At 55.4% G+C, this 16,128-nt stretch overlaps 1 protein-coding gene across 1 annotated transcript in view; it reads left to right on the forward strand.

Moving 5' to 3' along the window:
• The window catches only part of Notch1 (notch receptor 1), a 47,111-nt gene that overhangs the window by 1,089 nt on the left and 29,894 nt on the right, over positions 1 to 16,128 (forward strand). The window contains exon 2 of the mRNA XM_052725075.1: positions 778 to 862. Coding sequence (XP_052581035.1) covers positions 778 to 862 — 85 coding nt within the window. The remainder of the gene's footprint in view (positions 1 to 777; positions 863 to 16,128) is intronic.

Raw genomic sequence — 16,128 nt, forward strand, 5'->3', positions numbered from 1 at the left:
TTCTTAAAAGTGGGGTTTTATATGACACTCCAGTTCGGCCCCCATACAGGGGCTTAATTTCTGGAGCTCCTTAAGATGCGGGTGGGAGAGGCTTGATTAAGAGCCCCTTCCCGAGAATAGGGTGGAATTCCTTCCAAGTGCGGGCTCTAAGACCCCCTCCTTGGGTGCGGCGGGGGCTGCCCCTGGAGATGCCTGCGAACAGGTATTGGGTGTCGGAGGAGGCGGGGCAGGTCTCCGGGTGCGGCCCGCTGCCCCAGGAGGCGGCCCTGGCGCGACAATGGGCCGCTCTGATTCCCTGGCCGGCGCTTTGTTGGAGGGCGGGGTGGCGGGCTCCGCAGCTGTCGCTTTTTCCCACGATCGGGGGAGCTGAGTGTGGCCGCCCCCTCCCTCCTGCGGTCCCCTCATATCTTGTGTTTGAACTGAGGCAAGAGTGGAGAATGGTTGGGGGCTTTGCTGGGCTTCTTAATCCACACCCACTTTTGGCTGTGTGTTTAAGAAGTTTGGGAGAATGTCCCAAGTCACTCAGTTCTTTCTGTTGCTGTCCACTTCGGCTCACTGAGTGGAGTTGTACACCTGCCACCTAGCCAGCTTATCATTTTCCACTGGTTTTCTGACTATAACAGTGTGAGCAGAAAATTGATCCCGAAGGGCTGCCCAAAGTCCCCACCCCCCACCTCCCGACTAGTGCACAAGCAGTAGTCTCCATCCACCATCAGGACCACAAGGAGTCAGCTGCCCAGAACCCAGACTGACCTCTCTTTTCTGACCCTTCCCTAGGCTTGAGATGCTCCCAGCCAAGTGGGACCTGCCTGAATGGAGGGAGGTGCGAAGTGGCCAACGGCACCGGCACCGAAGCCTGTGTGTGAGTACCGCCCCTGAGGGGACCTGTTGCTTTTGTCAGAGCCGAGCCCCTGCCTTCTGGGGACAGAACACTGGGCCATTGTCTTCGGAAGACAGCCCAGAGGCTGAGTGCAGTCACGTGCTGACTTTTATTGGACAAAGTCTGGCAATTACTTAATCACCAGCAATTATGCCGCGTGTGGAGCTACTCTGGCCCCTGGAGGTTGGCACACTCCTTCATGGGCCCCCTCAGGCTCCTGGGAATCCATGGTACCCTAATTCTTATTTTAAATGTTTCAGAAACAGTTGTCTTTGATGGGCAGTCTGGATCACTTACTGTGAATCTGAGCCCCCACCTCCGTCACCTGGGAGCCCTCTCCTGGGCAGGAGAGCACTAGGCAGAAAATTGCCCTTTTTTTGTTTTGTTTTGTTCGTTTCTGGTTTTTGCTTTCTTGAGACAGTCTTACTAAGTAGCTCTGGCTGTCCTGGAACTTACTATGTAGAGACCTTTAACTCAGAGATCTGCCTGCCTCTGCCTCCCACGTGCGAGCACCATCACGAGCCAGTGGAAAGTGCCTATTTTAAGACAACGCCCACCTCTCGTTGCTCCTTGGGTTCAAGGTGAGGTTGGAGAAGTTGGAATGGTCCCTGTTGGCACCGCAGCCTGGGTGGTGGGTGTGGGTAAGTGCTGGAGTCTGGTTTCCATCCTGGCAGCTGCAGCCCCACCTCCCGACTCTATGCCAGAGGTCCTCAGCCTCAGGTCCTCAGCTGTGAAATGGGCGTGACTTGGGGGTAGGAAGGTCTGTTCCATGCTGGGAAATCCTTCTGGGAAGGATCCCTGCCTGGCCCAGAAGACCAGCCAGCCAGGACAAGTTTCCACGGGGGCTAGGGCTAGTGCTCTTCAACTTGAGCTCCTCTCTGATGAGACGAGCTAGGTGCTGGGGGCCGAGGCCTCCCCGGGAGGCTGCAGACAGAAACGGCTCCAGCCTGCACGGCGCGCCCTCATTCCAACCGCTGAAGGGCCCATCCCCTTGACAACGGGCGCTGCTGCCTACAGTACCCGGCCTGTGGGCTGCAGCCCCACCTCCCTGGCCGGCCCGCCCTGTACTGAAGCCAATTAAGCAGGTCTGTGAGCAGTTTATTGGACAAAGCCGATTGTGCCTCTGTCAGACGCTAATGAATGCACACTACTTTTTTTTTTTTTTGCTTTTTTTTGGGGGGCCCCTTTCTCCCCCTGCAGAAGCCTCACGGACGCTTGATGCCCTAAATCTTATTTCCTTCCATTCAGAGGCCGACAGCTGGGATTCAGTAGAAGGGCAGCGGCTATTGTTGGGAGGCGATTAATGCTGTGTGATTAATTATGCGTGGCTTCCCAGAATGCACAACCCCCTTCCCCGCCGCCGCCGCCGCTGTACTCCTTGCTCTGCCTGCCTCACTGGCAGGGCAGGGCTGAAAGGTTTCTTCGGCTTACTTCTTACTTCAGACCGAGGAAGGTGGGGGTAGTTTCTTATTAGCCCCGCCAGGCGATGGGCACAGGCTGGCCTGCTGCGTGCCAGTTCACTTGTTCTGCACTCTCTGGTTGAGTTGGGCACAGGGTGCAGCCTGCTTCCTGCAGTCCCACCAATGGCTTGCATCTTAGTGTCTGTCTGTGTGAAGACCTTTCAAGCCAAAGACAAAATGGTGCTGTACTTTCTCTCCCACCTCCCAAACTTGGGGAAGCTGCTTGCAAATCCCTTGCAGTACAAGCCAGGCCAGCAAAAAGATCTCGGTGCCAGGCCTTCTGTCTTGCACTGGATCCTAACGCCCTTCCTCCTTGGTGGAAAACTGGCCTCAGTTTGGCTCAGAGTTCCACGGAGTTCTATCCACAGAGGCCCCATTGTGCTCACTCCGTAAGTCCAGTGAGATGAAATTGATATGCTCGCTTCTGGTCAGCAGAGCTGGAGGCCAAGGCTACAGCTAGGCCTGGCTTGTGATGGACACAGGTCTGGACTCACTGTGCAGTTTAGGGGACTTTGCAGCCAATCCATGGAAGGGCTCAGATCACTGTCTGGGCTTGGGTGCTTGAGGACACCCCCTCCCCCACCACCACCCCATTCCTTGGAGGCTTCTATGTTTCTACTCCTGTCCACTTCTTCAGATGGCCTCAGGAGGCCTACCCAAGATTTGGCCACAGCACTCACGGAGAGGTCCACCTCTCCTGGCTGAGGAGAGGAAGCTTCCCCTTTTGCTCAAGGATAAGCCTGGAGCCTGAAGACCTCTGTCACACCTAGCCATGAATGCTTTTGGCTTCTAGTGCTGCCTACTCTGAGAAGGGCCTGGGAAGGGTGGAGTCATAGGATGGTGAATTAGTACCTTGTGAATTATCTCTTCTGCCCAAAACAGAAAAATTTCCCCAGAAGCTGCTGGACAGGGAGTTTGAGGATTTAGGATTGAAAAGTGAATCCTTTTGGTACCAAGTGCCTTCTGGAAAGGTCCAGTACCACTGAGGTCTAGCTAGCCAGTGATCGTATGGGAAAGGCCTGGCTTTGCACCCTGTATACCGAGCACAGTCTGGGCAGCTGCTGTGTGCCGTGGGTTATCAGAGACCCTTTGGGGAAACTCGGGGCTCACTGTGAACCCAATGTGTGCTGAGGGGGAATGCTGAAAAAAAGCTGTCATTTGAAGAGCTGTGGGGGGACCTATACACTTGGGAAAACATGAATTCACTGATCAAAAAGGTTTATCAGGGGCTTCAAGCTCTGAGCTGAGGGAGCTTACAAATAGTGTTAGGGAGACTAAGAGACCACTTTCACCGGGAGCAAAGTCAGATGTGATGAGGGTGTTTTCTAAATGCATTTAGAAATCAGGTGAACTAGCCAGAGAAACTTGGGATGATGGATGATAATCTTGGGACACTACATTTGAGGTCTGACCTCAGCCTCGCCATCTTTAAATTGGGACAGATACAGGATTGATGTCTTGGTGGTGCATAAGGATTGAGTAAGAGCTGTGAATGCTAGACACTGTAGAATGTCTGGGTTCTTTGCATGCTGCCCTTTGCATGGTGAGCTGGTGGGGCTGGTTTCAAGGGCCTCGTTCTCCTATATTGAGTTGGTTAATGAATGAATTCACCATCCCAAAAGTGCTATCTGGTTGGGCCTGTTTGGATTTCTGTTTAGGAATGAGCTGTCTGGTTCTAAGGATTCTTACCTATAGTTGTCAACTTTTTTGGCTTCCTTTTTTGGACTCTCTGTGTCTGTGTTCTCACAGCAGGCCTATGTATGGAAGTCAGAGGACAACTTTTGCGAGTCAGTTCTCTCCTGCCACTGTGAGATCTGGGCATCTAAATCAGGTAGTCAGGCTTGTATAGTAAATGCCTTTACCCTCTGAGCCATCTCACTGCTCCACACTTTAAAGCAATTGCTGTGTTTTGAGTTCCACTCCAGGTATAGCCCAGAACTAGGCCAGGACCACTCAGGATTAAGAGATGTATGTATGTGACATATAACAGGCGAGCCTGCCCCACTGTGGCCTGACAGCACTCTCAGCAAATCAGCCAGATCAGTCATGTTTGGCCCTGGAGTGTCTCAGCTGATGCCATTTCCTCCCTTCCTCCAAAGTATGTGTGATAGCCACATCCCTGGCCCATCACTTCCCGCCTGCCTGGTGAGGAAACAGGGGTGAGACCGGAAGTGATTGGTGGGCTGAGGAGGGACCCAACACAATGTCATATGTCTTCCGTCATCTGGCCCTGCTGCTGTTCCGTTGAGTCACTTGCCATCTCGGGTTGGTCCCATCCTCCCCAGTAGGAGAGCCGAGGCTGTCCCAGGCCTGCCTGTGTACAGTGCCATGTCTGGCCTTCAAGGACATGACGTTAGAAAAACAGGTGAGCCGGGCGGCGGTGGCACACGCCTTTAATCCCAGCACTCGGGAGGCGGAGGCAGGCCTCTGTGAGATCGAGGCCAGCCTGGGCTACAGAGTGAGTTCCAGGAAACGCGCAAAGCTACACAGAGAAACCCTGTCTCGAAAAAAAAAAAAAAGAAAGAAAGAAAGAAAAAGAAAAGAAAGAAAGAAAAACAGGTGAAAAACTGCCTCACAACCTCACTTGTCATGGAACCTGTGGGGAGACGTCCAGGTACTGGAACACCTGAGTAGAGGCGGGGTGTTCCATGAAGGAAAGTGTCTCTGTGGGCAGCCCTGCCTCTGGCCAGCAGCCAACAGTTTTTCCATTGAAGGAATAATAATAATGCTAAAAGGAGAGAGACAGAGAGCAAGCTGTGACCTCAGCAGGAAGAGGGTGGGGTAGGGCAGACAGGAGAGCCCTGTTTCAAGGAGCTGAGCAGGGTGTAGATAACCAGGGCTGACTGCTGGGATCCCCAGAAGCTGGGTGGTAGAGGGGTCCCCGCAAAGTTTCATGGCCGGAGTCAAAGATGGAGGCTCTGCCGGGGAAGAAGACGGCTCTGGTGGCCCTCGCCTCTGGCCCCTGTGGGGGGGTTAGTACACACTGTGGTTAGACAGGGCCCGGAGGGCAGTGCCAGGCTGGGCTGAGGGGTTGAGCCGTATTGTGTGGGGAGGGATGTGCTTCATGTCTCATCTATAAATAGTGAGAGGATGTGGCTTTGCAGTCGAGTGGAGTCCACACATTGCTTTCCTCAAAAACGTGAAGGTAGCAGCAGCACTCGTAGAGCTGACCGGGGCTACCGTGATCAGCCCCGGAAACGTGGTGGCAGTAGGCTGGGTTTTCCCTGAGGGCCTGGCCCACCCTGTGTGCTTCATCTCCAGTTTATAGGTGGGAAAAACTGAAGCTGAGGGTGAAGAGGTCGGGGGTGGGGGTGGGGGTGGAGGACCCAAGGCCAGCTTGCATCAGCTTTCACCTTCATGTGCAGGCGTATCCAGAACTTTCCAGACCTTTCCCAGAGGCTGAGGGGGAATCATCACCAGCTTTAACGAGCGGCTGGCTTCAGGGCATCGTTGTGACTCCATCAGGACGTGTCTGATCCCCCTTGTTTCCCAGGCAGGGCACACCCTGGCACCTGCTGGCTGGAAGACACAGACCAGCCGGTTGTGGTGAACTGTACTCCCGTCTCAGTTTCCCCCCTGTGCAGGAGAGGGCCCCAGAACTTCTTTCCTGCTGTATCTAGGCTGGGCTCAGGGATAACCTACAGGTAGAAGAGTGGCTGGTGCAGGTAGCAGCACCTAGGACTGAAAAGTAGCCATGTGGCAGGGCCAGTTCTGCAAGCTGGGGCATATTTTGGCCTCAGGCTGGGGACACCCCTACTGGAGAGGGGAGTGATTGTCAAGGTGGGAGGGCAGTGGATGTCTTTCTTGTGGCCTCACCCCACCCTGTCTTGCTGTCCCAGAGCCCAGGACTAATTTGGGAGACGGGGCTTTTGGGTGGTAGATTACACATTCTGTAAAATGCACTGTTTGAGCCACGGAAAAGTGCGCACACTACGGCATGCTGAGTAGAGGCATAGATTGCACAACCGGGCACACCTCTCCAGTTCCAGGCTCTTAATCACCCCAGCGGCAGCTGCCGACCAGCCCCCACTCCTCCCTGGCTCCTACTGAGCTGCTGCCCTCTGTCCCGGAGCCTTTGCTGTTGCGGTTCCTGTGAATGAAGTGACCCAGTCCGTGGCCATTGAGTGCTGCTTTCTGAGCATGGATGATGTCAGGGTCTCTCTGTGCCACCATGGTGCCAGCTCAGCACTCCACTTAGGATAGATCCCAGCTTCTGGCACCATCAGGATGAGCCCCGTTCTGAGTCCTGACAAGTCCTTAAGGGGCCAGAATGTACACCTCTGGACCTGTGCTGCCACCTGGGACCGACCGTAGGGCTCCTTGAGTGGGGCCTGGTATACTCCCATGGGAGTCAGTGATAATGACCTAGTGTGCCCAAGGCCCCACATTGCCCAGTGCCCATGGCAGACTCACAGCTATCCTCATCGTGTCTTCCAATGGCCATCTAGCCTCTTGGCCTTTTCCAACCTAAAGTAAGATCTAGTGGAGCCTGTGTGCCCAGTGCAGGACAGTGGAGGCAGTGGATTTTTGATGAGTGCTTAGTATGCTCTGGACCCCAGGATCTAGGGCAGGCAAGGCAGCCACCCTACCTAGGCACCCAGCTATGCGGAGATGGGAAACCAGGGAAGGTGGGCTGCTGGGGTCAGCCTTAGTCTCCAAAGGGTAAAGCTTGGGGAATACCATGTCTGAGTGTGCGAGGCTTTCCTTAGCTTTGGGTGAGGCGCACACAGGGTGGCATCTATGGTAGCCTGGATGGGTCTACAGGCAGGGGAACCCTAGCCAGCAGGGGCAGTGTGTTGGGCCAGTAGGGAGGGAAGCTCTGACCCTGCCCTGCTTGGGCTTGGGCATTGAATTCCCCTCCACGGACAGGGAGCTTTGAGCAGACCTGCAGTCTACTCACAGGCAGTGGCTGTTCCCTGGGAAGGAGAACCAAGCTCCGTAAGACACCTCAGACATAGAGGCTACCCCCTCACTTGCCCCTGGGGCTCAGAGGACTAGCACCCTAGCAAGCACAGGTGGAAGTTTGACCATCCAGACCTCTGAGTGTCCCCAGTGGAGGGACTAAGGGTGGTTGGGTGGACTTGGAATTTTGGGGCTGCTTTCTCAGTGTCCCTGAGGCCTACAGGGTTCTAGGGTAGAAGCCTCTTCCCCAAGGACCTCACCTCTGGACCTTTTTGTTGCAGCTCTTCCTTGGAGCAGCTCTTGGGACAGAAGCGCTCTGGATAGGTGGCCCTCCCAGCTTTCCCCTCCTTTTCCCTGTGCCACGGTCATTTACACTCTAGAGTGAATTAGCTAGGCTAATTCTCTTCTTCCTGTCCCACCCCCTCCCCCCACCCCCATCCCCCCATCCCACCCCCACCACGCTTTTAAAGCAGTTCTTTGTATGGCACCCACCAGGTGAGATAGAGCCACTTCTGAGGCACAGGTAGGAATGACTGTCACCAGCTGTGGAACAGGGCCAAATGCTGGTTCCAGCCTTGCCCCAACAGGCAGATAAGAGGAGCTGTCCCTGGGCTTGTGTTGGCTTATCCTGTCACCTGGCTGGGTGTCCCTGGTGCGACTGAAGTGTTTGAAGTGCTTGTCCTTCTGAACTAAGTAAATGAGCCCCTTGTCATCTGTCGACACTGCTAATTTGCTGAACAAATTCTACCACAGGTAGCGCCAGAGGCCAGTCTGCCCCGAGTCCCAGCACAGGCCTGGGGAGGCAGGTCCTGCCGCAAACACTGTCAATCTTGTGTGAGCCGCTGTGCCCTGGGCCACTAGCTGAGGATTTGAGAGGCGGCTACATCTACCCCTCGAGAGTCCTTAGGCCTGAGCAGGGGACAAAGGACTGTCCTTCCAAGATGATACCCAGGCACTGAGGCCATAGTTTGACTCTGGGCCTCCTGCCTTAACACCACATGTGGGTCACCCTGTGTGAATCACAGCCCAGCCGCAGGGAGGCCAGGGAGCCGCAGGCAGCATGGAGGCCACTGACTTTCCTAGAGAAACATCTGTGTTTAATCAAGTTCAGGAAGAAAGCTGGGCGGCAGCCCGCTCCCTGGAGCAGGTTTTCCCACGGCCCAGAATCACGCGTGTGTGACTGTGTGTGTGTGTGTGTGTGTGTGTGTGTGTGTGTGTGTGTGTGCTGTAGTTGTTTACGTGTGTGCTCGTGTGTGTGAGTGTGCATGGGAGTGGGAAGAGACAAAGCTGACAGCGGCTTTCTTTCCTCCACCATCCTTTCTAGTAATAGGGTCTCTCACTGAGCCTGAAGCTCATCGATTCAGCTAGACGGCCAGCCGTTGGTCTTCAGGGAGCCTCCTCCTGTCTTCCCTCCTTGGAAGGCTGGGGCTACAGGAACGTGCCAACACACCCAAATTTTTACCTGGGTTCTGGGGATTTGAACTTAGGTTCTGTGCTTGCACAGCAGGTGCTTTGCCTATTGAGTCAATATTTTGTGTGTTCATGTATGTATGTGTGTGTAGTTGGCATGTGTGTGGAGGCCAGAGGTCAACACTGGGTGTCCTCTGTTGCTCTCCATCTTAGTTTTTATATCAGGGTCACTCATAGGACCTGGAGCTCACGGATTCCGCTAGACTGGTTGGCCCACGAGTCCTGAGGATCCTCTTGTCTCTACCTTACCAGTGCTAGGATTACAAACGTGTGCCACCATTCCTGGCTTATGTGGGTGCTGAGGATTGACCTTAGGTCCTCGTGCTTGATCAGCAAACACTTTACTGATGGAGCCAGTGCCCCAGCGTCCTCACTTTAAAAGTACATTTACAGCTGGAGATCTTGCCATGTAGTGTCCCCTACTGTAGACCCTGTCTCCATAGGCCAGATCCCAGAGAGACCCCAGGGGAAGCAGCTCACACTGGGACCCCAACTTGCCCTCTCCAGCCTCCCAGGGCCATTGCTGTGCACAAGGAGGACTGTGGGTGGTAAAGCTGGAAAGATCACCCAGGTCTGACTAGCAGCCGCTTGGGCCTCGGGCTCGGGGACCTGCCTCCCACCATTTCCTCTCAGTTTCGGTTCTTAGTGAGCGGAAACAGCACAGTTACTGGAAATGAGAGGTTTGGGGGGGAAAGCGGGGCTTCCAGTGTTTGTGCTCTACTGAGGTGGCTGGAGTAAGGGCAGATGCCGCCTGTGCACTTGACCCTCTCTGCTCCGTGGACCTCTGTTTCTTGTCTGGGCCTGGATGATCATGGCTTTTAGGGGTTGGTCCTGTGATGTGGGGCTTTCCTCCCTTACTTCCTCTTCTAGGGGTCAGATGAGGGTGACCTCAACTCTGTCTCAGAACCTGATAGTCGAGACCAGGTGGGGCTGTGTCTCAGGGACTGTGATAGGACAGGTCAGGCCATGGCTGCATCCTATCTCCGTGGCCCAGAGTCTGGCCCAGTCTGTGGTGTTGGCAGCTGGGCTAAGCTAGGCGGTCTAGTCAGATGGACTGGGGCAGGCCTGGGGCCAGGTGGGTAGCCCTAGGTTTCTAAGACCTGGCTCACAGTTTTCAGAACCCACTGTGCAGGCAGATCCCCCACCTCCCATATAGCTGGATCTCCTCTTCTAGCACCCTGTTCCGTTAGCCTCTGCCTGGCCAAAGCTCAGATCGAGGATGTTTCCTTCAGAGTTGGGGCTGCAACTACAACCTCACACTTCCTCTTCATATGACAGGACCCATCTCCTTGGGGTGAGTGGAGAATCCTATGGGGCTACTGATGCTACAGGTGCTGGCTGGCCTTACTGCTGGTGTCTTGGGCTTCATTTGTCTTTGGGGTCTCACTTTGAGACCCCCCCTGAGGCGGCAGAAAGTGCCTGGTTGACCTTGGGCGGCTCTGACTTAATGGGACATGTTCTTTTTGTTTTTTACTCAACCCCAGCTAAGGCTTTGGGAGGTCACAGGGATGTCAGTGAATTGATGCTTGAGAACAAGCCAGGCGGGCTGGAGAGATGGCTCAGCCGTTAAAGGCTAGGCTCACAACCAAAAATATTAGAGAAGAGGCCAGGCATGGTATATCAGTGTCCACAGGGGCAGAGAGTCCAGAACCTGCAAGCCCATAGACCATCTGGCCTGGGACACTCTGGATCCCATACAGATCCCTCCCCAGAGCGCCTGCTCTCTCCTGGACCCCTTCTAGAGCAGGGTACACTCAATTGGCTCTCCCTGTCTTCTAGAATTTACTGTGTCCTGAGGCAGAGTGAGAGTTTCTCATGGATGGCTGGTACACTGTGAGACTTTTTGTGACCAGGATTGGGATGAGGCCTAGCTGTCTGCTGGGGTGTGAGGACCTCCCCGGTGGGGGAGGTCTTTCTTGTTGGAAAACATTTGGCTGGGGTGGGAGCTGCTGAGTTTTTGAAGGGTGGGGATGACCTCTGGGGCCCCCACCAAAGCTGCAGTCTGCATTTCAGCCAGTCATCCAAAGGATTCACTGAAGGCGGGTTTCCTGGGAGCCCCGAGAAGAATGCAGCCAAGGTCCGTCTCTCTTTGTCTGCCCAGCAGCCGGTGGCTCTGCCCCAGTGGGTAGCTGGACATGGGCTTCACTGACACATCTTCAGTGCCCACAGTTGGGAAGGATGGCCACAGGGATGGCATCAGGTAACCCTTCTACTAGGAGGGTCTTGAGGGGTCTGGGGAAGCTAGGGGTTTTGAGGTTTCCCTGGCAGTGGCAAGTGCCTCTCAGTGCCCGGGTGTCTCACTAAGAACCCTGCCCCCTTCCTAGGGGTTTTGTTGCAGCCAAACTCCTCCATTGTGCTTTGCCCTTTCTTTCTGGGAGATCCAGGCGATCAGGACACAGTCTAGACTGAGAGATGAGCAGCTTGGGACACAGGGGCACCTCTCCCTCTTTCCCAAGAAGCCTCTGCTAAATACTGTGCCCTGCCTTCGACTGTTCTCTGAGCCCAGGCTGGTCCAGCATGGATGGCAGGAATTTGGTACTATAGAATATAGTACATCTGGGGTGTGTGTGCAGAGCCTGCTAGGCTTTTGTCTTCCCGTCTGTAAAATGGGCCCAGCCTCACCTCTAGGACTGTAGTAAGGGTCTAGTGAGATGAAGCTTCTAGCATCTAAGGACCAATTTAGCTGGGAAGGAGTATGTCCTCTCTTTAGGACCTGGGGAGGAAAACAGAGTAGCCCCTGGGCAGCCACCGCCCCCCACCATCTTTACATTTACTTGGAGAAGCAGAGATGGGCAGCTGCCATACTGCTTTTGGCTTTGGCATAGAGTTCAGTGTTGGGTGGTTGGCTTCATCTCGCTCTGGATGAAGCTCTTCCCTCTTTGCTTAGCCTGAGCAGCTGAAGGTGCAGGACTGAGCTCCATCCTGCACAGACCAGAGAGGCCCGTAGTTGTTGGTTCTGGCCATCCCTAGTCTTCCTTGCTTCTGCTGCACACACAGAGGCTTGTCCCTGTGCGTTCCCAGGACCACTCAGAATGGCTGGCGGGCATTATGGAGTGCCAAAGGAAGACAAATTCTTAGCCTTGCCTGAAACTTGGGGCTCTCTGTTTTGGGAAGATCAAGCAGGAAACTGTCCCTAGTGGAGGCAAGAGCTTAAGCAGGTGTTTTTCACACCCTAGCAGTGACCTCTGCTTCCTGGTGACCCCAGTTTGCTGGGTGATGCTTTCACCAATGGTGGAAGGGGCAGATTGGGTGGGGTCTCCCACCCCTGCTCCCATGGGTCACCACTTCCCACAGACCAACTCCAGGAAATTATTTGATTGCCCCTCCCCCAGAGCCTTTTGGTCCTCTCAAAGGGGCCTTCACAGGCAGCGGCCAGGGACATTGTTTTCCCTGCAGTGGGAAAGGTGGCTTCCCTGGAGGGCAGGTTCCGACCTCAGCTGTCTCCCACACAAAGGGCTTCCCTGAGCCAGGCCAGGAAGCGGGTGCTTTTCCTGAGCTTCCTTTTCCAGCATATTTTAAACCACCCAAGGATGCAACTGTGGGGAAAGATTTGAAGACAGAAGAGCTGAGTGTGCTAGCAGTGGTTCTTTGGGCTGGAGAGCCCGGACCCTGGCTTCCATCCTGGCTGACACCTGTACCCACCTGTAGACAGGTTCCACCTGCCCCAGCTATGACCCACTTTCCTCTCTTGTCCACCACAGCCTGAGCAGCAGCTGATGTTTGGTGCTGGAGAGTCTACCTACCCACAGCCCTCACCATCCTCTGTTGGCTGCTGTGGGAGCCAGTGAAGCCAAGGCTTCAGGGACTGGGAGGAGACCACAGTTTGGTTATTCCTGCCTGCCATCCCTGCTGGGACAGGTGCAGCCACCGGTGCTGGCTGGAAGTAGCAGTGTTGTGCTGTTCCCACTGGGAGCAAGGCTCTCGGTGCCCTGGGCTACATGGGTACCCACATGCTTGTGTACCTCATCCAGCCAGGGTAGAGAAGGAAACTTGGGTGTGGGTATGAAGGCAAGAGACCATGAGGTTGAAGGGGGCTGTTCCCACCCCTGTGTTCTAAATGATTTTCAGATAAGTGTTCAGGTCCAGGCGGGTTTGGTAGGAAGCTAGGATCTTGTGTGCTCTTTTGCGTGGGGGACTGTGGGGAAGTGAAGGGGTGGGGCTGTGGTTTGTGGGGGTCTCCTGTCTTTTGGACTTTGAATGGACTGCTTCTGAACCAGGGAGAACACCGGGCAGTCAGCAGGTCACTGAGCCACTGCTCAGCCTTCTGTGAGTGCCTTCCTTCCGCAAGGGACTTGGGGGGCTTGGATTGGCCTCTGCTCAGGGAAGGGCTGAGGTTCAAAAACCTCTCTCTGCAAGGATGGGGCTGGGATTGTCGACCCTTTGAAAACCCTACAGGGTAGGCTGTTTGAGTGAGAGGTAGCCCTGGTCTGGACCCATTGTGGGAAGGTTGGGTAGCAGGCAGCCAGCTTTATTGTGTTTTAGCTAAACAGAACAAAGTCAGGCTTGGGGAGGGATCTGCATTTCTACATTGAACCATCCCTGAGGTACAAAAGCACGGCCACCACTTGTTGAATGGGAGCTTGCAGAACAAGGGTCTCAGCTGTACTTGGGTAGCTCTAGACACAGGGAGAGAAGATTAAAGGGTGGATGAGGACAGGGGCTCCCCCCCCCCATCACCCGATGCCAGACACTCTCAGTGTGTGGGGGACTGAGGTATGCAATAATGCACTGAGTGAAGAGGCCAGCTTCTGCTTGTGTTGTGGATCATAGATCTGGTGTGTACTCTGGACCCAGGGGGTCAGATGCCTTGCTGCAGGCTCCTGGCCCCAGAGAAGAATAAGCAGGGATCTTGGTGCTCAGATAGGGGCCTGTGGTGCCTTCTAATGGGTGTTCTTACCTGGCCCCCCTTCAACATCCCTCACGCATGTGCATGCACACACACACACACACACACACACACACACACACACACACATGGGGGGGGGACTCTCTTGTGAAACTGAGGCTAGACTGAGTGTTTCATCTCACTGTAGCAGCTGAAGCAGAGCTGGGAGGGTCCCACAAGCCCCAACCCCTTCTGGAAGTGCTTTCTCTCATTTTTTCTCATTTCTGGGAAACCAATGAAGGACCCCCAGCCATCTCAGCTCTAGTAGGCCCTCTACTTCTTTTCCCGTCCCTGCTTGACCATAAACCCATCCAGGGCAGAAACTAAGAAACTCCCACCACAGTCCCTCTAACCCCTCCTCATTTCGGGGTGGAGGAGCTGTCATCTGTCCCCTGGGGGCGGCAGATGGCCATGTAGTTTGGAAAGGAAAACAGCACAATTTAGAATTAGTCCCGGGTGAGAGGCCACAGCAACATCTGCCTCCGGATGCTTTGGGGAGTCACATTTCTATGGAGTAGCGCTGCCAGGGAGGTGGGAGGCAGCACAGTGGAAATACTGAAGCCGCCGACAAAGCGCAGGCAGCAGTTGTGGGATGACGGGCACAGGGGCCATTTGTACTCCGCTGCATCTGCGGAAGCCCGCCCCCTTCCTGGGGCCCCAGCCTGCCCGCCACTCACCTGCAGCCAGCCACAGTGGGACAGGTCACACCTCAAGCCTCGGAGGAGAATGTGGCATAGAAAAGGCAAAGTGGAGAAGTAGGTGCCCTAAGGAGACCTCAAGAAGGAAGTAAGGAGAGGGTGCACCTGCCGTGGCCAGGTTCCCACTGTGGGAAGCCTTGAGTGCCGGAGCACAGGCGGTTCTCATCTTGTTGACGGTTCAGGCTCCTGTCCTGAGGAAGTCCCACCTTTCAGTCCTGGAAAGGTCCTTCTGCTGCCCGAGGACATCCTGGGTCACTCAGGGAGGCTGTGGTCTGGTGCTTAGGGACTCCCCCAGTGAGTGAGGCCACTGTTGGGTGCCGCCTCCCATGCAGGGCTTAGGCGCCTCTTCGTTGCTCACATCCACCTGTCGGTGTTGAGGACCAAATGGCCACTGATGCTGGGGATTGTGGCCATGGCTGTAGCCCAGCTGTGGCCTCAAGGTCCCTCCTGCTGCCTTAGGGACATCTGACTGCTGTGAGGAGAGACTGTGGCTAGGTGGTACAGAGGTCAGACAGGTAGGGCACAGACAGAGGAAAAGGGCCTTTGAGCTACCCCTCTCCCCAGCTGCCCCTGAGCTAGACCCTGCCACCTGGCTCCAGGCATCTGAGGGATGGTCCCGTCCAGGTAGCCCTGCCGGTCTTCCAGCTGTGGTATGTTGGTGGTGGATGGTAGCCTCACCCTTGTAGGCCCAGCCAGGCAACATGCCTGCGCTGTGGTGTCCCCAAGCCCAGGGTGGCAGTGGGGTGGACAATAGGCCTTCTCAGCCACCACATTCCCCCACGGAGGAGCTTCCCTGGCCACCGGCTTCCCAGCTCCTGCCCCACCCGCTGGGGTTGGCGTCTGGCCGCGCCCTGCAGGAGCAGCTGTCCCCTCCACAGACGCACCTGCTCTCCGCTGCCCTTTGTCCATGCTGCCGGCGCCTGATTTATTGGCCATATTTTCCCCCTTGCTGGTCCAGCAGAACACAGCCGCGCTGGCAAGTGTACATCCCGTTTAGGCGGGTTCCCCCAGCCCTCCCATTGTGGTTCCTATTCAGGGTGCTATAGGGAACGCAGCCCGTGCTGGAGGGGAAGAGGAGTGTGAGCAGGTCCGGAGCCTTTGGCTACATTCAGTACCTTTCTTTACCTTAAGAAACCTAACAGGGTTGCTTAAGGGCTGGAGACCCAGAATGGCATTGGGCTTGCCCTATTTTCCCACCCAGGGAAATTTTCCCGCCTCTTGGAGCCTTGGTCTCACTGGCCAAGAGCTCCCCCCACTCCCCTAGTCTGCAGGGATGGGTGGATGGCAGCTCCATTTGGCTTTGAAGATGAAGCTCCCTCTGTCCCTCAACACCCCCTCCCCCGCCGCTTCACCAGTGGCTGGGAAAGAAAAAAAAAACCTTTTCTCCAAGTGGGCCGAGGCCAACTCTGCCCGACAAAGGGGCATTGATCCAGAGAGGAGGGCTGCTTCTAGGGGCCAGCCTCAGCCTGCAGATCCCAGGCTCCCAGCGGCCTCTCCAGCCGACTGGTAACTGGATCCATGAGTAACTAAGGCAGTGTCTGCCTCCTAGCCTCCCCAAGTATGGCTCTGCCAGAGCCTAGGTGCCCCAGAGAAGCAGGTGTGGATCTCAGTGGCTGGTTACACTGGTGGGGAGTTGCCCTTCAAGGATACCCCAAGCAGGAGGAACCAGATGCCACCCCCACCCCACCCCCACACACCGATCTGCACACTTCCCATGCTGTGTGGGAGCCATTGCGAAGGCTTGAGTTAACTCCCCGGGGGAGACGGGGCGGGGGGGGGGGGCGGGCGGGGGGGGGGTGATTTGTTTTCTTTAAGCCAGTTGGTTTGAGACTT

This window comes from Peromyscus californicus, unplaced genomic scaffold, assembly GCF_007827085.1.
Source record: "Peromyscus californicus insignis strain IS unplaced genomic scaffold, ASM782708v3 Scaffold_7__1_contigs__length_154581171, whole genome shotgun sequence".
Lineage (NCBI taxonomy): Eukaryota > Metazoa > Chordata > Mammalia > Rodentia > Cricetidae > Peromyscus > Peromyscus californicus.